Genomic DNA, 23,593 nt, shown 5'->3' with positions numbered 1-23,593 from the left:
TATGTTAATTATATTTATTTTATTTATAGTTTTAAATTATAATATATATATATATAGTATTATATTATCAATATGAGTTATGAGTTGACTGTTGCAAGCAGTGACATAACTTAGATAACAAAATTTGAAAGTATCGAATTAGAATTTTTATACATAAATTAGTTTTTTTAATTAAAAAAATCTTTATTTCATTTATTAAAAACAAACACATAATAATAGTATAATCCAAAAAAAATATAATTATCATTTAATATCATACAATAAATGAATCATAAAACTATCATTAAATATAAAAAAATTAATTAATGTGGAATAAACCGAAGTAGTTAAAATAATATCTAAAATTATTTATAGATGATATATAAATATAAATATAATTACTCTATCTACAAATCAAAAGTAGAAATTAAACTTAAACATGATTCTAGTGAATGACATTTTCATAACAAGTTAATAATTTTCACTAAAGCCGGCATTCTTTTTGACATAATTCTCTCATTACTTATCTAACTTTGTATTTAGAAGACATATAATTACTCTCATACTTCATTCCATATAACCATCTCTTTTACCAAAAACCTTTCTCCCATAGATATTTTCACTAGTTCAAAAATATGATTATCATGTAAGGATTTCATCTCATCCTTCATTGTGTGCAACCATTTTTATTTGTTGTGCTCTCCAAGCCTTTGTATAACATTTTGGTTTTTCCTTGTTTGTCTTGATATTTTCTTGGTCATTTTCATCAATAGGATTGTACATCTTATATTTGTAATCATGTTGTTTATCATTATGAGTATCAATATTTACATTGTATATAGGTTGTGGAACTAGTTCAACATCACTACATAATTATCTTTCATGAGGCTAAACTTCTCCACCTAATCAATATCTTTAATGGTTTGTTATTCTATGAAACTTTACAAGTACTTTTGAATTTTTTGACCAAAAATCAATTAGATATCAAGATGAGAAACTTTTCAGTTGCAATTAGAAACGGTATAATATAATGAGTATGCTAAAATCATAATAATCTTATCTATTTCCTCTATTAGTTTAATGTCATATTTTAGTAATGATTTGTTCACACAATTTTAGTCTAAGTAAGACAAATAAATTTCACAAAGATTAACTTTTTTTTGGTACATGAATATTTTTTTTTTTAAAAATTGATAAGGTTAATTGATCCCAAATAAGATATTGTTGTTCTACCTTTTTTTAACCTCTTTAGTGACTTGTTTTATTACTTTTACTGAAAACTATGTTAACATTTTTCATATTTTAATCCATTAGCTCCATCTTTATGCATTTTAGACATTAAATATTGAATGTAATTCAAAAAAAAAAAATCAATTTCTCTTTTTAGTTAATTAATGACTTCACTAGAATTCGCATAATAATTTTCTACTTAATATAACACTCAATCACTTTCAAGATTGGTACTTATTCTTACAAACCAATTGAGCTTTATAACAGTGAAGTAGATTGTGAACAATTCCTCTAATTAATGTGTGACAAGTCATTCGTGAAGAACTGTAACTACAACACTATTTTTGTATTTAAAAGAAAAGTACCGAGATGTAATTTTAAATAGTTGTTTCTGAATATATTATTGACAAAAATTGAATCATTATTTGAAAAGAAAAGTACCAAGATGTAGTGTGTATTGAAATAATCAGCTATGGTACTTCATCACAGTGGTCTCCTTTAAATTTCTCAACAATATATTAAATTTTGAATAGAAAATATAAATATCTGAAAGGTTATATTAAAAGGAATTCCTTTTTTAATTGCATTTAAAAAGAAAGTAAAAATGAAATAGATCCTTATTAATATTGGTTGAAAAAGAATGATGAGGTGAAAAGTGTAGCAGTAGTGGTATGGCGATGAAAATACGAGCAGAGGGGTAAAAAGAAGGATGCAAACAAAAAACAAAAAGCGGTAAAGTTAACTGAAATTTGAAGAATTTAAAAAGGCAAGTTATTTTCTTTGATCAAATGGACTAGAGTTTCAGACGAAAAGGACGTATGCAAGAAAATGGAATGGTCTGAACGTCACGCTTCTTCCACTCTCTCTCTCTTTCCACCCTCCATACATAAAATATTTATAATTACACCAAAAAGATCAACTTGATGACACATGATGCTCCTCTTTGAGTGTGTGGTGTGGTAATAAAAACATAAAATTTGTTTTCAATCATAAGCAACAATCACCGAATAAATTATTAAAAAAAGATATAAAAATTTGCCAGGGTTAGAGATGAAATTGTACTGTGTAACATCATTATATTATAATAATAAAATATTAAAGTGCCACTCCTTCAATCAAAAAAGTCAAAAAGTCTTGGTATTTATCGTCAACTTGTCATTCGTTAGGGTTTGCAGGGCTATTATTCCATCGGTTCTTCTTCTGGGTGTTGCTTAAATCTGTGGAAAGTTCATTTATTTTCGATTTTCATGCGACCAGGTTGCTCAAGATCACTTTTTTATTTTACTCTTTTTGATATCAAATTTGGGGTGTTTCCCTTTTGCAAGTTTATATATTTGAGCTTTGTTTTTAGAAGGTGGGCCTTTTTGTTTTCATTTTCAAAATTAGTATTTTTGGGGGGTTATTTTGATGCTGCAGAGGCTTTGGTTTTGAGTTCCAAAATTTTGTCTTTGTTTCGAAAGGGCGTACGGAGAGTGATGCTGTCTCACTGCTATTTTTCCTTTCTGTTCTTCCAACTCTTCTTTTGGTTCCAATGTTATGACACCGAATTTGTGACTGTTTTGTCATGATTCCTGTTTCTTGAGCTCAAACAAATTTAGTTTGTTTAGAATTTTACCTTTGAGAAGCTTGTTAAATTGTGGTTTTCTTGTTGAAGATTGTGTGTTCCAGTTTCTCTTCTTCCCTTTAGGTGGGTTTGACTAAAGTCGTGTGTGCCTTGTGAAATGGGTTCAGGGTCTTTTGGGGTTAAGGTTTGTGGAGAGATATGATGGTCGTTGTGCTGAGCATGGTTATTGATGGGTAGCAGAAGTAGAACGGTAAACGTTACCAGTAAGGACACCAACAAGGTTGTGAACGGGATGCCAAGCTACGCTCCTCCATTGCCTTCTTCGAGTTCCATGTAAATTTTCCAGAGGACCCTTATGTTTCTTAATGTTTATTTTTGTTCTTTATTGGTCTTATTATAGTTTCCTGGGATCAAGTTTGTTTTGTTCTATAATTCTCATGTGGGTAGGTTATTTATATGGTGTCTATGTTTCCTAGTTTAGTGTAACTCTTATGTAACTGTTCATGTTGTTGAGGAACTGTGATGTGTTGCTGGTGACATTTAGGCCTTATTGGTTGCAGAGGACAGGGAAATAATGAAAATGATTTAATATTTAATGTATCTGTTTATGGGAGATTCTTTATTCTATAGTGGAGACAAATTCTCCTGTTCACTTCATTATGCTGATTCATTCATCCCTCGTAGTTTCTTCTATATAATTCTAGGAAGTTGAAACTATACAACCCTGTACTGTAGGGTCTTATTTTCCGTTCTTGGTGGCTTCATGTTTTCTTAAAAGTTTACTATGACTTTTTGTTTTTGAATTTTCTCATGTATTTGTTATTAGATCTTGAGCATCCAAGTATGACTTTTCTTTAGCTTGGAAACATGTACTTTGACAATGACTCCATGGCTTTCTCAGTCCGGCTTAGATGATTGGCTATGCATTCAGATACTTCTTTTACGTGTTATCATGATTTTGGTTTCAGGGGCATAGAAGCAACTAATGTTCATCCTTCCCGCATTTCTGAATTTGGAACCCTAGAGCAGTCTCTTGGATTTCGTGTCGAGGATACCATTAACCTTAGCAGAAGTATGTTGCTCATGTTTTGATCTATAATTGTTGGATTCCATTTTTGTTGGTGTTTATGGTTGCTGTGACTCGCTGTTTTGTTAATTTAATATCTTGTCCCATAATCCCATTGCTTGCATTGTTGTACTTGCCATTATTTATCTAGGCACAATAATATCCTTTTCAAGTGATTTCACTTGTTTGTGACTTGCTCCTAACATAAGTGTTCCATTCTATATGTTCTACCTCTTGGGGGTAATATCTTTATTTCTATGAAAGATGCTGCATGCACTTATTGGTTAGTGCTCAGGATTCATTTGTTTGGCTTTTGTGCCAAATTAGATTGTTGTATACCAACTAAAGAATAATATGATATTCTTTTCAGTTCTCCCTTAAGCTACCTTTTAAGTAAGGATATCAGTTTTTTTTTTTTTGGTATCTTGTGGAGATAGTCTGTTAATGGTGTAGAATTTTATTTAACTAAGCACAGCTTTGTGAATTCACCATGGTGTAGAATTCGTTTGTCCCATTTCTGTGCCTGATTGTGATGTATATTTTATATCGTAAATTCATATTTTCTTGTATGGTTTTCACTCCCTTAGTCGTTAACATGAACCTTCACGTTATTTCTACCTTAAAATCTTTATTTGCTAAATTTTCCAGAAGAAATGTGTTTCCTCAACTATGGTCCTTCAAAACCAATTACAAGATGTAGGATTGTGGTTGGAGTAAAATAGCTGGACACTAAACCAGAGTTGTGTTTGATTTGCCTCAGAAAACTTGTGTGTGTGTGTGTGTCAGTTTTAAAATATTAATGGAAATGCATCATATTGAATTGTCATCTTTCTTTTCGTGCCTTATCAAACCTCTATTTGCCCTTTTTGTTTTTTATACTGTCTTTCAGATCCAGTGTTTAGTCAAATGAAATCAAATAGCCAAGCTCTAGGTGCTGATATTCAATTTGGAGCTTTAAATAAGGTACATTCTTGTCCTCTATATGTGCTTACATCCTTCTAAGAATCAACACGTTACAAATTACTGTGAATTCCTTTATTTCATACTCTTCTCTTACATGTAAGGTGCAGTCAATTGTAACATCGGATATAAATCTCTCTGCTGCTATTGCTGGGTCTCAGACATTGGCATTACAGAAAGACACACAACCAAATCTTGCCTCAACATCTGGTCATCGTGAGAATTGGGGAGAGACCAACATGGCCGATGCTAGCCCCAGGACCGATACTTCAACAGATGACACGGAAGAAAAAAATCAACTGGTACTTATTTTGGTTGTGTGTAATATAGTTTATTCTGCATCTTGGATTTACTTTATTCATCCATTTAATGACATTTGGATATGCCCCCAAGAATTATGACATTTAGAATTATTATGATTCCAATTTTTTTACCATACATATATAAGCATACTTATTTGTACTCTAAAATATGGTGCTTCATTGTTGTTTGGCAGCCTGAAAGGGGTGAATCCAGCGATAGATCTAAAGATAAATCGGATCAAAAGGTTGTATGCAGTAATCTTGTTCAAATAGGATAAGTCTTTGGTTATTATGTGCTAATTTTTCTTTATTATTTTTCATTCAGACCTTAAGACGGCTTGCTCAAAATCGTGAGGCTGCCAGGAAAAGCCGACTGAGGAAAAAGGTAAGACATTTTCGGTTAATTATACATGAACTTGTAAAATTATTGTTATGATTTGGTTAGTTGTTCAATGTGCCATATTATTGAGACCCAACAATTTGTCATATGTTAGTATATACATTTCTTCACTTCTTTTTGAAATTATTCTTTCTATTCCTTCAGGCATATGTGCAACAATTAGAGAGCAGTAGGCTGAAACTGACCCAACTTGAGCAGGAGCTCCAGCGAGCCCGCCAGCAGGTTCGGTTACTTGTATTTTATTCTGTCCTCTAAAATTTTGGTACCTACCATTTGAAGTCCCCTTTTTTGTCAGCTTTCATAATTGGATTCTGTTACTATATAAGGTGTTTCAATTGGGTTCTTAATCTTTTCCAGGGAATATTTATTTCAAGCACTGGAGATCAGGCCCAGTCAATGAGTGGAAATGGTATTTAAACATCTTGTACAATCTTGGAAAATTTTGTTTGATTAAATTATCTTCTTTTTTTGCGTAGTTGTAGTTTGACATTCAATTAAGAATATGTGCATCCTGAAATTTGTTTACATGTAAATTTTTGCATTGGCAATTTGGCAGAAAGCTGATTTCGAGTTTCTGTCGCTAACCAACATGGATTTGCTATACACCAGAATATCTATCTTTTACTTAAGTTCTCCACAAAGTTTTCTGTGATATGATTCCTTTTCATGATGCAAACCATTGTTTGTTGGATACACTTATGATGGTTCTCATTGTTCATTGATGAACATCGACTATTTGATTGTTTCTTGCACCATTTCTGTGCAATGAAGTGCTGAATTCTTCTGTACACCATAGAACTCGGTGTTATTTGCCTTGGTTAATTGCATCACACCTAAAGCCAAGTCCACTGATTTTGAACTCTTAACAACATGGTACTCAGTAGCAAGGATGTCACGGCAGGGTTTTGCCAAAATTTGTGTTTTTTGTTTCAAATCCTAAATCAATTTAATCAACTCGTTGCACAGGTGCTATGGCGTTTGACGTAGAGTACGCGCGATGGCTAGAAGAGCATAACAGGCAAACAAATGAGCTAAGGGCTGCAATAAATTCCCATGCTGGAGATATTGAACTTCGAACAATCGTTGATAATTTCATGGCTCAATTTGATGATATCTTCAGGCTGAAAGGTATTGCAGCAAAAGCTGATGTTTTCCACATTCTCTCAGGAATGTGGAAGACTCCAGCTGAGAGGTGTTTCATGTGGATTGGAGGCTTTCGCTCGTCTGAACTCCTCAAGGTGAAAAGTTTGTCATTTATCCATGTTCTGTAATTACATGTTTTTTTTTCTAGTTCGAATATTCACTTCATTCACTGCAACAAAAGAATCAAAATAGATATGCCTATAGATATTGTAGGAAAAACTTTCCAATTGTAGAATAAATAACAATTTTTGAACAGTTTTATCTTGACAATAATTGATTCCAGTGTTGAGTTTAAGTTTCATATACCTTTATCATGTTGTGCCTTTCTAAGATTTGATTGACACTGTTGCAGCTTCTTGTGAGTCAGTTGGAGCCTCTAACTGAGCAACAGTTGATGGGCATATACAATTTGCAGCAGTCATCCCAGCAAGCTGAAGATGCTCTTTCCCAAGGGATGGATGCATTACAGCAATCACTGTCTGAGACATTGGCTAATGGTTCACCCAACTCATCGGGCTCCTCGGGAAATGTGGCAAATTACATGGGCCAAATGGCTATGGCCATGGGAAAGCTTGGTACTTTAGAGGGTTTTCTTCGCCAGGTAATCAACCTTACATGTGTTTTTCAGTTTAGTTCTGTTAAATCTTTATCTTTTTGAACTGTAAAGAGGTCTCAAGCTTAGAGTTAAATGAGTTTAATTTATGTACTTTCTTCATTTCAAAAAAATAATAGTCTTTTAAGGTCACATTAAGTGCTGGAAGTCCTACATCGACCGGAAATAAGACCAACTTAAAGTATATAAGTGAGTGTAAACCTCATCTTATAAGTCAGTTTTACGAGGTTGAGTTAGGCTTAAAGTCTACTTCTTAACATCAAGAAATATTTAAACTGGACCTAAACTATACCAAACATGACGGATTCACTCATCAAATACTAATCATATTAGTTCATTTTATCTTCTTCATGTTGCCAGGCTGACAATCTGAGACAGCAGACACTCCAACAGATGCTTCGGATATTAACGACGAGGCAATCAGCTCGAGCTCTTCTCGCGATTAGCGACTATTTTTCGCGGCTGCGAGCCCTGAGTTCTCTGTGGCTTGCCAGGCCAAGGGAGTGAAGCATTGGGAAGGCTCCATTTGTGGTCTTTTTTTCAAGTCTGATGAGATGACCCTCTTGAAGACTGATGACTGAATCATGGAAGGTGGTGTCTTTTGACAATGAAATCCTGTAGAAGAAGCCTAGTTGTGGTGCTATAAACATTAGATGCTATGATTTTTCTACTCTGCCAACTGCTGGTGTGGTGCAACATTTTTCTTTAAGCTTTTCTGTGCTTTCAAAATAGTCTCAATAATTTGATTATATAGGTGTATGATAGATAGAAGTTGTTGAAGGGGAAAATGTAGAAATAGTATCTGTATTGTAGGTTATAGTTGTTCATTATATTTCAGAAAGCAGCTTTTGTTTGAGGGGGGTTTCCTCTCTTTAGTTTCATTTCCTGTTTAATGTTTTGTGGTTGGTTGCACATATGGCTCCATGGGTGTATGTATGTTTGTATATATACGTTCTCTCTTGTTATATTTGTTAGAAAGACATTACTAACTAGTAACTCAATTTGTTTCATCACTTGTTTCTCTATTTTATACACTTTCATGAGAAAAAGTGGTTGTTTCTTTTGGAAATGCATTTTGGAAACTATAACATTTATGGACAATTACAAGTTTTCATGCGAAGTTGTCTCACGTGGGGTTCAAGTACAATGATGGTTAGTCTCAGGCATATTTATGGACATTAGTACTTTGATTCTATGGAGTATATAAATCTAGAAAATTCTAATAGGTTTTCCACTTTATTAAATCATAGGTGTAAATATATAAGCTGTTCTAAGTTTTCATGTACGTTATAATTAAGGTATTTCTTTAATTTCTACAAAATTTATAGAAATACATTTTATATTGTATATTCCTTTTGTATATTTTTTTCTCAACTAAGCAACTACCACTAACTCTTATATATATTTCATCATTTATCTATCTTTTTCATGTATAATAAACATAGCTTCAAATTATATTTAATTAAGTTTATTGATATTTTTATAAATAAAATTTTAAGGTTATAACATGTTTAAAAATGGTATATTTTAGAATATCATATTGATAGTAGTAGTTCTAGTTTATTGAATTGTTTTTCAAAAAACAATGATTTTACTATTATAACCCTACAAGATTCTCTTTGGATTAGCTATAAAGTATAGCATCTTGGAATATATTTATTGATTACCAAACAATGCCACTTTAGCCAATATATAAGCTATTCATGATGCTTCAACATCACCTCAGAATCAATTAAATCATACAATTTCAACCGTTAATTCCTCAGATTCTGATACTATTTCATACAAAAACCATTATGCTATAATAAATATTTTATTGAACTTTTTTTTTTTTTTCATCAAATGAAAAGGTTGATAACTGGCCTTGTAGAGAAAGTGGAAGAAGAAGGAAATACTCAAATTATGCAAGAATGAGATCAACAAATTTAAGAATAGTTATAAATCTAGGAAGAATCTTTTATAATTGTTTCTATTCCATTTTCATTTTCTACTTTTTCTTTTACTTCAATTATTCACTTTAATATTAAAGGTATTTATGGCCAAAATTTAATTTATGTTTACATTGTTCTCTCTTTCTATCTTATCTTAGTAAGGATGAGTTTGGCATGCTTTACTTTTTAATATCTCTAATTTAAAGTGCTATTTAAACTTTCCAATTCCTCAGTATGTCAACTCTTTAAAAGTTATAAATTAAATAATGTGAAACTAATTTTCTACTTTTGAAATATGCAAATATTTACAACAAATTTAATCAGTTATAAACTGAAGAGCTAAAAATACAAATAATTTTTTTCCTTCTATGTAATCTTTATTTTATAATTAACTAATTGCTGAAGAAATTTACATCATCTTTTTTTTCCTTTTAACCATTTTTTTCTACAAGAAAAACTGAGTCTGATAAGAATTGTAATGCTCTAAAGTCAACACGTTAGCGATTCATCAGTTGTTAAATTGATTGAAAGAAAAGCCCCAGAATTCGAAGGTTCAATTAAAGTATAACAATCCAAGAAAACTAATTGCAAAATATTAAGTAGTACTGAAACATTCAAAGTAACGTAACCTTTTTTTAAAGTTTTTTACGTAAACAAATGTTAGTGTTCAAATCAAGCATTAAATTTGTATCTCTGAGTACATAATCAAATTCGATTTTGTTAATTTGTTCATTATCACCAAATTTACCTTTTCCGAAAAACTAGGTTTTAACACTTCACAATATGCTCGAACTCACGTTGTGTAATAATAACTAGCTACGACTAGCATGTTATGATTATATACAAATGAAGTCAATGAAGATGAGTTGGAAGAGACTAATAGAATGGAATCTCTGTGAGTTTAAAAAGATATTTGGGAAAATTTTAAATATAACAAAACATATTTGTATTGTGTGAAGGAAGAGATAAAAATGAATCTAATAGAGGCCTGTTATTTTTTTTGTTTTAAACATAAAGTGAAATGAAATTAATTACATTAAATAAAATTTGTATGTTCGCAATACATAGATAAATAAGTGACTAAATGCATACATTTTGAGTTAATTAGGTCACATTTTTTAGTATAAATTTCATCATCATTTTTGAAAAATATTTTGCAATTCAGTCATTTTTGTTTACACAATGTTACGTGTTAACTCATAATTTTTTGTTTAATTTTTTTTAATTTTAAAATAAAATTGCCAAAGTCAAATGAGGGAGTCCTATCACGTGGTTGAGAAAATGTGGCGTGACAATGACAATACCACATGTCACGATTAGAACATGTGTCATGTGAAAAATCTCAATTTAAACCCTCTATTTATTACTTTGTCTCACTTTAGTCCAATTTTTATTTTAATCTTGTTAAAAATATTAATTTTAATAAAAATATCATTATAACATTTATATATACTACAAAAAAGCTCATAAATAGTAACCAATTTTAGTGATCAATTATTGTTAGTAACTATAATGACCAATTTACAAAACTATAAATTATTGGTTATTAAAATAGTCACTATTATGAATAAAAACTTATAATTGGTCACTAAATTGGTCTTTAAAATTAGTTACCAAAGGAAATTGGTTACTAAAGATTAGCTACCAAGGTTTTGACTACCAAATGAATTAGTTTCTAAATTAGTCTCTAATTATTTAATGACCAATTATAATATTTTATTCATAAAAGTAACTATTTTAGTAATCAATAATTTTCAGCTTTTGAATTGGTATATAAATTGGTTACTATAGTGACTAGTTGTTTTTTGTTTCTAAAATTTGTTTCTAGTTAAGGATTTTCTTGTAGTGATTGATAACGTTATTTTCTACCTTTTATTGTTGCTAAGTTTTATGAATAAAATCAATTTCTCCATAGCTTTTATCTTGTTTAATCCTCAAGTTCATGATGTTTTTGCATTTTTTGTATTTTAGTTGTTTTATTTCTAATCTCTATTATGAGTGTGTGAAATAAGTCAATAAGAAGCAATTATGGTGGAGGAAAGCAAGCTCGAACTCAAGAAAGCATGATTGGACAAGAAATATTGATTTTAAGACAAATATCCATGTCAGGAGGCACTGGAATCGTGCCCAGTACTGCAAACATGCAGAAATAACTCACCTATAGGTATTTACTGTCTTGGACCAATCTCGGAAGGCCAAAATGACAGCACATAACTATAGTATTTTAGTTGTTGGGCGAAAATATGACTCGCCCAACGAGTTACAAGTCTGAGAGCGTCAATTTTAGACCTCGCTGAGCGAGAATGAAGTCGTTGGGCGAGAATATCGATCATAATACGCGAATATGATTATTTAATCATGTTTCTATGAGAGTTTTGGGGGATTCCTCAGTTTTTTCACGAATAGAAACACCTTGGGTGCTAGGGAGAGACTCTTGGAGGTTATTAGCGGTGTTGGGAAACTCTCCCTTCTCATTCTTGGGTTTCCTTCTTCATCCATGGAGGTTTTACCCCTTTTGGGTTGGAGATGATGATGGGCTACGAAATTAGAGATGGAGATGCGAATGAGAGGCGCAATTGGAACATGAAGCAGTATTCAAGAACCTTGGGAGAGGAATTCTTTCTACTTTATGGTTCCAATTTCTTCCCTATCCTTCAATTTTGTAAGACCCTAAGTTCTCCACCATGGAAAGCATTTCTATTTGTTAAGATTAGATGTAAAAATCTGAATTATTGTGTAAAATTGTGTTGTTAAAGTATATGTTTTTTCGATTCAAGTTAGTGTTTGATTTTCATGCTTCATGCTTGATGTAGATTGTTCCCATACTTGATTTATGATTCTTGAGGTGTTGGGAAATATCTTTAGAATCTAGACTTGAAATTGAATACCTAATGTATGCTTATATCTAGGAATAGAACTTGGTTCATTAGTAATCTTAGACTCTTGAGACTAATGCATGTTTCACTTGTGAGGATTCAAGGGATTGAAACTTGATAAGTGATCATAGGCTCTAAGGCTCTAGGAATAGGATTTGAGTAATCTTGTGAGTTGATTTTGACTTGAATATAGAACTAAGATGTTTGATGATGCATAAGAATGAAGTGAAGTCTAATATTGGCAAATTGTAAATACTCTATGTTAATTTTCATATTGCACACCAACTGTTTGATAAAATACAAAAAGAGTTTATTAATGTTTTGTAAACTTTGTGTCTAATTGGGTCGTGAATTGCAATAATTGTCATGCGTTGCACAAGTCCCTTGGGAGAGAACAATAAAATACATATTACTTGTTACGTGCGACCGATGCACTTGTCGTGCTGGTTTTTCACAATAGTGATAAAAGTTAAATTTGGTCTCATTTTGAGGAGGGATGAATTTGCTCTCGTTTAAAGAAAATGGGATTGAATTGAGACTTAATAACAAATATAGGGATTAAATTGAAATTTTTCACATGACATTTGCCCCAATAGTTATACGTGACACTACCATTGTCATGTTACATTACTTTTGCCACATGACAAAACCCCTCATTTGACACGTGACAATTTTATTTTTGAAGACATCTAAAAAATATTGAAAGAAAAAAGTACAATTACTTATTTAGTCCCCCTAATTTTGTGGTTTAGTTAAATTTAGTCCCCTTATTATTGGTTGGTACAATTTACTACCCCAATTATTTTAGAGGGTTCAATCTGGTTCTCTCCATTAAGTTGAAGTCAATAAAGTGTCCGTACAGGACACGTGTCAAACTATGAAATTTTTAATTTTTTTCTAAAAATTTATAAACTGCCATTTGTTAGATTACCGTCGTGCCATGTGACAGTGCTAATAGTTGTTTTTAATTTAGTCTTCAATTAAAATTTTTTATTTAATTTAGTATCCTTATTTTTTAAAACGATCCACTTTTGTCCACTCCAAATTGAGACAAAATTAATAAATAAGCTTAATTACAACTTATATATACATGTTACAATAATTTTTGTTAATATATACATCAAATCAGTTTACCTAGATATGCAAATTATTTTATTTTTTTCATTTTTACCTTTGTAATTTTTTACACTTGTAAAAAATAAAATAATTTGAATATTTAGGTGTAGTGATTTGATGTATAAATTCAAAAAAAAATATTTTAACATATATATATAAGTTATAATTAAACTTATTTACTAATTTGGTCTCAAATCGAAAATGATAAAATTGGATAGTTTAAAAAATAAGGGTATAAATTGAACAAAAAATTTAAATAAAGGACTAAATTGAAAACATATATTAACAATGTCATGTGTCACGACTGTAAACTGCCACATGGCACCATAGTAACCTGACACGTGACAATTTATAAATTTTTAGAAAAAAAAATTAAAAAGAATTTCACAGTTTGACACACTGTCCTGTAGAACACGATGTTAACTTCAACTTAACAGAGATAACTAAATTGAACCTTCTTAAATAATTAGGGTACTAAATTGAACCAATTAATAATAAGAAAACAAAGTAAACTTAACCAACACATTATGAAAGTAAATCAATAATTATACTATAAATAAATAAATAAATAATCCACAAATTGATATATGACGCATCAGTTAGTATTGTATTAGCGAAAAAAACCAAATTACGATACATTTTAAAAATAAGAATAAAATTGAGAAAAAAATAATTGATTACCTAAACAAACAACCAAAAATTGACACACATACTGTAAATTTATGCACACGATCCTAAGCAAACAACCAAAAAACTCGCCTATGCATCTTGTATATGTGTTTTAATCTATAAACACTAAAACCAATATCATTTAGGTTATATTTTTCAGAAGGCAGAGATATCTGCTTCTGAGTAAATACTGCAGAGATATTATTGAAAAAAAATGGTTATCTCGCACTGGTTGCTTAACTTATAAGTTAACTCATATCTTATTTTTTAAAATATAAAACTAAACTTATACACTGTAAGAAAAATATAGCTCTTTTTACCTTCTAGCATACCTTTTATGTTTTATTAAAGTTTTAAATCAAAATATTTGGAAACTCAACTAGAACATTTAGTTCCAAGTTTATTTATAGAGAAAACGATAATTATCAATGTTTCAACTAATATGGAGCTATTAATATGTATAATTTCAATACTTTAGGATTTCTCCAATTATTTTGAAAATGAGTATATTTATCATTTTAATTAAATCGAAACTAGCTCCATAAGTTAAAAAAAAAAGGTTAATTATTCCACCATTCATATTCATCCGTAGTTTAAATGTGAGTTTTTAAAGTGATTTTTATAGGATATGTGGAATGTTATATTTTTTAATATTTTTTCTCTCTTTCCTATGGCAATTGTTTTCCATACAAAAACAAGTTTTCAAAATTAGTATTGAATAATTGGTTCTTTGGTTGGTGGCCAACTCACTTTGTTTTTTGGATGTAGAGTTAAATTTTTATTCTGAGAAAATCTTCTTAGGAACTTATTTTAGAGAGGCCTAATCCTTAAATCATGGTGTGATATCATATTATATCAGTCAGAAAGATAAGAGAGACAAACTTTGGATTTTGATTTCATATTTTTGAATGAAACCCCTACACGCTTGTGCAGGGACCAATTTCTCTGCTCTTTTTTATTTTCCCTTTTACAGAGGAAACGTTGGATTAAAGTTTATTCCAAACGTCACAACCACCTTTCGAAACAATGAAGAATTACTCAAAAATATAGTTTTTTGAGATTTTTATTGCTATGCAAGAATTTGGAGAGAAATATAATAGCTCGAGTGATTAGTATTATCACGTAAGTGACCGGGTGTTCAAGTGATAATATTATGCACTTATTAATATTAATAATAATAATAATAATAATAATAATCCTTATTTGAGCGTTGTTCGAGGGACAACTTAACACTTGGGTAAGATATAGAAAAATAACAAATTTTTAAAAATATCTTTAGAATCCATAATTTGGTGTTTTGTCTATTTAAATAAGTTTATAATGACTATATACAATTATTTAATGCATAGTTTCATGTTACGAGGAGTATAACTATTTGACTATTCCAAACAATTAATATGTTCAAAACCTAATAAATCACCTTGAAAACTAAATTATCTAAATGTTAAATTTGTATCAAACAAATAGACAAATTCGGTATTCAATGTAATTGTAATACACATATCAAACTCATATAATCCAAATGAGTTACCATAACGAACAATATACCACTAACATACAATTTTTTTTAAATCTCATGTTAACTAAAGATCAAGTCAATTTATAATATATAAATGTATACGAATCTCACCTTATAAGTTAGTTTGATAAGATTGTGTTAGATTTAAAATTCTTAACATGGTACCAGAATCTATCACAGTGAAATTTATTCTTGTTGAATCTATTGTTCCATCTCATCGCCCATCGAGTCGCTATCAAAACACTCATTAATGTATAGTTTCACATTCGTGATGTATAAAGCCCATTTCTTAGCATTCCTACTACAAATATAGGGTTGTAAGATAAAGTTGTCAAAATTTAGTAGTCAAAAAATTATTTTCCAATTATTTAACATGCTTATTAGAAAATGAACTAATTAAGAGAATAGTATTAATCAACCAAAAGAAATGATAAAATTAAAACACATTCATAAATAAAATAAGAAGAAACAACAAAAAGAAAAAGACTCACTAAACCTACCGATTAAATAAATCTTCAAATTTGAAACTTATGGAAAGCATAAATAAAAAAGGACATACAAAATATAAGCAATCAATTTTTTTATTTTTTAAAAAAGTTACAAAAATTAGTAAGTTCAACAATTCCTCTACAGTATGTTCTTTTGGGTGAATATACTGTTCACAAGGAATGAGAAGCAATGATTAGGGAATTAGTAATGTGTTCTTTTGGAGGTGATGCAAGGTAATGAGAAGAGATGATTAGATAAATTCACTGAAAATTCAATTCCACTATCTATATTGAGATTTGAGGGTGACACAACTAGATTTACTAAATTACTCCTTCATTATTTAATTTTTGTTGCATGTGATTTAACTCATAAAATCAATACACGTGGTTTCAGTTCACTTTATTAATTATATGTTAACCATAATAATAATAATTTATTATGATTATAATAAAATTTTATTATTTCTAAAATTACTATTAAAAAGAAAAAAAAATTTCAAGTAAATAAATTATTTTTCACCTTATATATTAAATTTATTTTCTATAATAATAAGGACATTTTGTTAATCTATTTTTTTCTATTAATTTTTTTTTAATATATCATATCAGTCAATTCAATTATAAACTTTATCTTCTATTCCACTCTGAAATCACTCCTAAATCTTAAAAAGAAAAAAACTCCATTTCCAATCCTTCCAATCTCTTATTCTCCTTCTCTCTCCAATCCTTTATCTCAAAAGAACACGGCTTAAAAAACAAAATTTTATATCACACTTTAAATTAATATGATATATTCATTTTGTTTAAATCCATTTTTCGGTCTTATAAATGTGCAATTCTGCCTCATACAAAAATTAACTTCATATTTTATTCTTTGATTTACAAACTAAGCAATCCAAATTCACTGCTGGTACACTATCAAAATTTATGACAAAAAAAAGTACTAATATATTATATTTGTGAGTATAACCAGGTTAGTTAGTTATCCATATTAGGATATTAATAATCACACTCAATTAATAAATTTAACTATTAATAACAGAACATTAGTATGACATTGTTTTGAAAAACTATTATGGAAATAAAAATTATCCTTAATAAATAAAAATAAAAAAAAATTATTTTTTATAAAAAGACAAAATGTGTGATTTAGGTTTTGTCGATGGAATTGGATTGAAGTTTTATATACTCCCACTCCCATGTGCTATCCTTCCCTTCTTATTCCATTTCCTCTCCTGTACCTACCCTAAACTAAACCCTACTTATCATCCCATCCACGTATTCCTTTCTTTTCATTCTTAATCATTTCCACCAACCAAACCATTCTTCCACCTACACGTATAACACCATTCCTTTTCCTCCCCACACGTGTGCCATGCCAAAATTTATCAATCATAATATATCTCATTATTCCCTAAACGACTTCAACTTTGCAAAATTAAATCTAAGAATTATATACTTTATATATATTTTTTTATTCGTTATTTTCTCTTAAAAGGAGTAAAGACAAAAAAAAATCGAGTTTTTCGTTTATAGATTAAGACCGTGGTCATAACGTAAGTCGGTTTTGTTTCTATTTCCATCCCAATTATTTCGAATGTATTTTTTTTCTGTTGATATTAAGAGTTAAGAATTAATAAATTCAAATTAAATTTGGAAGAAATTAATATATTTTTCTAAACGAATTTATTCATATTTAATTCTAGTTTTGTATGAAAACTTTTTTTTCATGAAAAATTAATTGCTTCACCTTTCTTATCATTGATTTTCCTAATTAAAATCCTGGCCCTGTTTTTTTTTTTCTGTCGCTTCCAAACGCTGCCTACACCTTAATATCACTGTCACTGCGCAACACCAACACAGTAACAGCATACATTAACACTCTTACACTACAACAACACAAACAAACAAACCCACTGTTCTCTCTTTGGTTTTTGATTTTCAAATTGTGGTTAGTTAGGGTTCTTCTTCTTCTTGTATGAGGTTGAAGCATCACTAAACAGATCTGTGATGGCGAGCACCCACATTGGGAATGCCGGAGAACCCGACCCCAAGTCCTTCAAGCCTCGCCCCAAGAAACCCTCCGACGACTTCATCACGCTCTTTCACGGCTCCGATCCGGTCCGCGTCGAGCTCACGCGCCTCCAGAATGAACTCCGAGGCATCCACCATTTCTTCAACTTCAATTTCACTCACCAACTTCTTTCTCGACGAAAAATAAAACATCATACTGGATACCTCATCGTTCGTGTGTACAAAGAGTGTGCTTTGTTCAAATTCACTGAAAAACCGAAATTAAATGAATTAACAATTAATTAATTAATTGATTCTTCTTAATTTTTATATCACGAGCTTGTTGAAACTGAGCATGGAACAAGTTAATTAAAAAATGCACTTGCTTTATTTAGTTTGATTATTCGTGTCACGTGTTTTTTTTTGTTAACTCTGGATTAGCTGGCTTGCAGAGAAAGATAGGGAGCTTGGGGACGCACTTGCGGAAATTAAGTCATTGAGGAATTCGGAGCGTCTTAAGGAAAAGGGGGTTGAAGAGGTATCTTCTCTCTTGAATTCTCTAAATGCTGTAATCCGCTTTGTAATTTTTCAGAACAGAAAATTGTATTTTATGTTAACTTCTGAGATGAAAATGGGATAGTGTCTGTCTCGGTGAACCGTTGAATTAGGCATTTCTGATTTTCTTGATTAAGTGCTCAATTGGTCAGCAAAAGATAATTGGTCCTTTGATTATTTGGTTTCATACAGTGAACTTGGAGTCTATTTGGCTAGTGAATTTGCTTAAAACTATTTTCATATTATAGAAGCAGAGCAACAGTAAATTTGAATCAATTGATCTTGAAATATAGAATTTATAGAAATCTTCAAAAACTGGGATGATAGATGAGGAAGCTGTATTATTATTGGTGTGATAATTCTGTATTATTTGCTTCTCCTGCATTTGTAAGTTGTTTCTGGGTCCATGATAAGATTTATTTATTTATTTATTTTCTAGTTGTATTCTATTCTCAACAAGGAACCTAGGTATTATGTGGTATGAACGAGATTCCCACTAAAGCAGTGAACTACTACATTTTGTTTTCCTTGTTTTCTTTGACAAAGCAAAGCAATGCACTACTGTATACATTCACTTTAGAATGTTCTCATTTCTCTAGAACAACAACACGCTTTTAGTAATTCTGAGTTGAAGTATTAAATTTTTCGAGGCTTTTGCTACGTGAATTCTGTATGTATAAGATTTTGGTAGTTAAAGATTTCAAATTTCATTTTTTATAAAGTGTTTTAATTCTGTTTAATCATCTCAGCTGACAGATGAGCTGAACAAGGTGGATGAAAAGCTAAAAGCTGCTGAAGTTCTTCTGGAAAGTAAGGTAGTAATAGTAGTTACACTAGGTATTACCTCATTGGATTTTTTCTTCACTTCTTAATAACCATTATTTCAGTGCAACTTAATGCTAGTAATATGTTTGACAGAACCTTGAAATAAAAAAAATCAATGAAGAGAAGAGGGCAGCAATGGCTGCACAATTTGCTGCAGAAGCTACTCTTCGAAGAGTTCATGCTGCACAGAAAGATGATGAAATGCCTCCTATTGAAGCTATTATCACGCCCCTGGAGGCAGAGCTTAAGCTTGCTAAGATGGAGGTACATTTTGATTACTATGTTATGCATTGAATTGATTTTCATCTGGGGCTGGATGGTAGTTTATTCAGTTATTTGATGTCCCATGGGTGTCTCATTCAATGATCAGAATCAAGTCTAAGGAGGATATCTATTTATCCTTGCTGCTATACTTTTTTAGGTGGCAAAGCTGCAGGATGACAACAGAGCACTAGATCGGCTAACCAAATCAAAGGAGGCTGCGCTTCTTGAGGCTGAGAGAACGGTTCAGATTGCTTTGGCAAAAGCATCCTTGGTTGATGATCTGCAAAACAAAAACCAAGAGTTAATGAAACAGATTGAAATATGCCAGGTTTCTGATTTCTTTTAATTTACTTGTGGTTACACTTGCTAGTAAGGCATATATATTTTTCATACTCAATGATTGGAATACAAAATTTAGTGAAGTATTTTACACCGTTGTTAGGAGGAGGGCAAAATCTTGGACAAAATGCTTCGCCAAAAGGTTGCTGAAGTTGAAAAACTAACCCAAACTGTTCGGGAGCTTGAAGAGGCAGTCTTGGCTGGTGGGGCTGCTGCTAATGCTGTCCGTGATTACCAGCGTAAAGTGCAAGAGATGAATGTAATTATTACCATTCTTTACATTCTAATTATCATATATGCTGTTTGTTGTTTTGAGTCCATTGCAGATGCTCTTAGCTGCTTATATGTTCTAACCTTCAAACTTGACATAGGAGGAAAGGAAAATTTTAGAGCGGGAAGTAGCTCGTGCCAAAGTTACTGCAAACAGGGTTGCGACTGTAGTTGCAAACGAGTGGAAAGATGCTAATGATAAAGTGATGCCTGTGAAGCAGTGGCTAGAAGAAAGAAAATTTTTTCAGGCATGTAAACTGCTCAGAAATTGCTTTTGCTTTATCTTTTGAAAGTTATTTGGATATTTCTGGTAACTGATGTTCACTAAATACTCCTGTTGATTGATGTTTTCAGAGTGTCATGTATAAGATATTTCATTTTTCCTGTTCTAATCTTTGACACTAGTCTTCTTGGTTACGTTGTGGTTAGATGTTTATATTCCTGATGCCAAGGTTAGAGGACTACTGACTGGTGAAGAGGGTAGTCAGTCATAAGTGGAAAAACTGCAAGAGAGGCTGAGAGATATTTTTTATATTATTTGTGATTCTATTTAATTTATTTTCAGCCATAACATTAAAGTGCTAGAAGGAAGTTATTTGATTGCACATAAATTAGATGAAGTTTTTTAGGCTTTATTGAAAACATGAACAATTTCATTATTTTGTAGGGTGAAATGCAACAATTACGTGATAAATTGGCTATAGCTGAGCGTACCGCAAAAGCAGAGGCACAAATGAAGGTGCATAATGTTTTATCTGACTCCAAACACTTGATTCCTATTGAAAAGCTTATTCTAAAATATTTAATTGATGTCACAGGAAAAATATCAATTGCGCTTCAAAGTTTTGGAAGAAAGGGTTAAGACATCTAATGGTAATTTCAAATTCACTGTATCAGATGGAAGAAACATTGCCACCGGGCCTTCACGGCGACAGTCTTTTGGTGGAGCTGAGAGTCTCTCTGCATCTTCTTCCAATGGATACTTATCGAGGAAAACCTCAATTTCAAGATCAGGTTCTCTAAGATCTAATAGTGCTAATGTGTTACTAAAACATGCCAAACTTTCATCTAGATCATTTGATGGTGGTAGTAGAAACCTGGAGAGAGAGAGGCGAACCTCTGATGCAAATGGGGTAGATAACATGCCAACAAACACCAATAATCAGACCGTCACCAGTGAGACTATTACTGCACACAAGGAGAGTGCACATGGTATTCAAGTAAACAAATCTATAGCAGAAAATGAAGACTGTGTTTCAGGAATGTTGTATGACATGTTGCAAAAAGAGGTCATATCTCTTAGGAAAGCTTGTCATGAAAAGGACCAGACTCTTAAAGACAAGGATGATGCAATAGAGGTATCATCTCAATTCATATATAAGATTACCTATTCCACTTTTTCCCTTGTCTAATTCATTTTTTTTTATTTAATGTTGGAAGATGTTGGCAAAAAAGGTTGATACGTTGAACAAAGCTATGGAAGTTGAGGCCAGAAAAATGCGTAGGGAAGTTGCTTCTATGGAGAAGGAGGTTGCCGCAATGCGGATAAGCAAGGAACATGACCATAGGGCACGCCGAGCTAGTGCTCCTAGGGGGAGTGTAAATTCCCATACAATTTCTACCAGGTCAATTTTCTATCTTTATTTTTCTTTACTGTGATACTGTTTTTTTTATGCTTAATTGTTTAGTATAAAAAGAAAATTATTACTTGAATAACCACCCTGCCTTTTCTATTTGCATTGGAAACTTCTACCTATTGTGCAATTCTTCTCGTTCTTGAATAACCACCCTGCCTGATCTGGTTCCAGTTACACTAGGATAACTGAAACATTTTGACCCTGAAAATAAAAGGGATTTCAGTCCTGGTATAAAACAAAGGCCGGTATCTTGAAAACGTAATTTTATTGTAAGCCTCTTATCAAGGGATGATCTAGTATGTTGCAGTGTTGATGCTTAATTTTTATGGACATTCACAGCACTTCTCATTGGATTTTCAGGAGTGCACGTAACTTTTAGCCAAAACCATTGGCAGTGAGTCCCTGTGATCCGTGCTGAACAGAGTTGCTGATTTATTATTTTTTATTCTCTTTCCCCTATCTCCTGTATTTAAGTTGTCTCGACCCCAGGGGTAAGGTGTAAAGAAAGAACCTTATGTTTTTGTAGGGAATCCATGTCCTGTAAATCTTTTTGTATACCATCTTCAGAAAGAAAACTTAGAATTAGTTGCTCCACGTGATTTGTGGAAGTATCTGAATATATAGCTTAATCTGGATTGATTCTTCTACTCCAAACGGGATTGAAAATTTCTTTGTTTTCACCAAATTCTTAGCTGAAAAAAAAATTGATGCCATTGATCTTAGTCAGAAGTCTTTAGTGATTAAACTTATGCTCACACAAGATCCTCTTCTCCCTTGCCAGTAATATAGTAACCTTTAACAGTATCATATTTTTAAAAGAGAAACACACGGAAGCAAAATTAAAAGAGTACTAGAACAAAATATAATATTAAAGGATCTTCATCTTAGAAATACTTTCTTACAACACTTAAAATTAAGTAATTAGTAATCAATGCACTAGACATTTTTTTATTTGGAAATAAAACATGTATTTAAAAGTTATTATTGGTTAGAGACCAAGTAAGACTTAATTTAAATTCTAATCTCTAATGCTATTTTCCGTTTCTAATGTCAAGAAAACAAAAATAACTTCATTTCTAATTTCATTTCTAGTAAAAAGTGACAGAAAAAAGGTCTACTTCAACCCTAGCCTTCTACAAAGCGACTACAATACAACTAGCAAATGGTAATATAAATTCTCCCTTAATTACCCTTTGTTTATGATATTTGTCTTTTTCTCATTACGAGATGATTAATTTTTCAAATCATTACGAATTGGGGTAAGAGAATTAAAGTGTACAAAAAGTAAAAGACATATGCGAGTCCCACAAAAACTTACAGGATGAGATTCCTCTCTTTTCATTTCCAAAGATCCCTCAACCAGTATTATTTGAAAGCTGAATCAGTATTAATGACTACTTTCATAAAACAGGAATATTAATGTTGCTTGCAAGTGAGATCCCATTTAATAAATAAACTCTAATAAACAAAACATCATATAATATATTTTATCATATAATATATTTGTGACATAAATAAAATCGATCATTACAATTATCTAAAATATTATGTACTAGAAGAAAAGATTAAGGTCATAGGATTTGCTCACAGAACAAGAAATTGCAAAGAAACACGGTCCTAAAAGATTCTCAAAAGAGCGATAACAAATCAGCATAGTCTAAATTGCTGCATTTCCACCCTCCACGCGATCACCAGGAATTTCTATATTTACTCACACCAACATTGGTGATCATTGCAAGAAGAACAACCAAACAAGAAACAAATACAAAGAGAAAAAGGGTAAGATAGAGAAAAATAATTCTAACATATAAATAAATAACCAGACTATAAGCAA

At 31.2% G+C, this 23,593-nt stretch overlaps 2 protein-coding genes across 4 annotated transcripts; both read left to right on the top strand.

Moving 5' to 3' along the window:
* Positions 1-2,308: 2,308 nt before the first annotated feature.
* On the top strand, positions 2,309-8,270 carry LOC114180918 (transcription factor TGA2.3-like). 3 transcript variants are annotated; one of them, XM_028067227.1, is made up of 12 exons: positions 2,309-2,466; positions 2,941-3,106; positions 3,742-3,845; positions 4,729-4,802; positions 4,910-5,101; positions 5,296-5,346; positions 5,427-5,486; positions 5,646-5,723; positions 5,859-5,910; positions 6,468-6,739; positions 6,997-7,245; positions 7,618-8,270. In XM_028067227.1, exons 2-12 carry the CDS (start codon positions 3,003-3,005, stop codon positions 7,762-7,764), a joined length of 1,383 nt encoding a protein of 460 aa, XP_027923028.1. In that variant the 5' UTR covers positions 2,309-2,466; positions 2,941-3,002; the 3' UTR covers positions 7,765-8,270. The 3 variants fall into 3 exon arrangements, with proteins under 3 accessions (XP_027923028.1, XP_027923016.1, XP_027923022.1); XM_028067215.1 differs by having other exon boundaries at positions 4,904-5,101; XM_028067221.1 differs by having other exon boundaries at positions 2,370-2,563; positions 4,904-5,101.
* A 9,438-nt stretch (positions 8,271-17,708) lies between these two features.
* LOC114165290 (microtubule-associated protein 70-2-like) lies at positions 17,709-22,413 on the top strand. The gene is made up of 11 exons (XM_028049944.1): positions 17,709-18,017; positions 18,322-18,407; positions 19,174-19,239; positions 19,343-19,513; positions 19,671-19,841; positions 19,956-20,111; positions 20,224-20,370; positions 20,790-20,861; positions 20,941-21,480; positions 21,563-21,747; positions 22,120-22,413. Exons 1-11 carry the CDS (start codon positions 17,867-17,869, stop codon positions 22,136-22,138), a joined length of 1,764 nt encoding a protein of 587 aa, XP_027905745.1. The 5' UTR covers positions 17,709-17,866; the 3' UTR covers positions 22,139-22,413.
* The last annotated feature ends 1,180 nt before the right edge of the window (positions 22,414-23,593 follow it).

The sequence above is a fragment of the Vigna unguiculata genome, chromosome 1, assembly GCF_004118075.2.
Source record: "Vigna unguiculata cultivar IT97K-499-35 chromosome 1, ASM411807v1, whole genome shotgun sequence".
In the NCBI taxonomy this organism is placed as follows: Eukaryota; Viridiplantae; Streptophyta; class Magnoliopsida; order Fabales; family Fabaceae; genus Vigna; species Vigna unguiculata.
Note: the sequence above shows the minus strand (reverse complement) of the source record. Positions and strands in the feature narration are given on the sequence as shown.

Excerpts from the sequence above, each read along its gene's own strand:
- LOC114180918 (XM_028067215.1), top strand. The coding sequence starts at position 3,003 with ATGGGTAGCAGAAGTAGAACGGTAAACGTTACCAGTAAGGACACCAAC. Across the intron at positions 5,347-5,426 it reads AAGATAAATCGGATCAAAAG|ACCTTAAGACGGCTTGCTCA; the intron begins GTTGTATGCAGT and ends TTTTTCATTCAG. Across the intron at positions 7,246-7,617 it reads TAGAGGGTTTTCTTCGCCAG|GCTGACAATCTGAGACAGCA; the intron begins GTAATCAACCTT and ends TCATGTTGCCAG.
- LOC114165290 (XM_028049944.1), top strand. The coding sequence starts at position 17,867 with ATGGCGAGCACCCACATTGGGAATGCCGGAGAACCCGACCCCAAGTCC. Across the intron at positions 19,514-19,670 it reads TTAAGCTTGCTAAGATGGAG|GTGGCAAAGCTGCAGGATGA; the intron begins GTACATTTTGAT and ends ATACTTTTTTAG. Across the intron at positions 20,862-20,940 it reads AAGCAGAGGCACAAATGAAG|GAAAAATATCAATTGCGCTT; the intron begins GTGCATAATGTT and ends TTGATGTCACAG.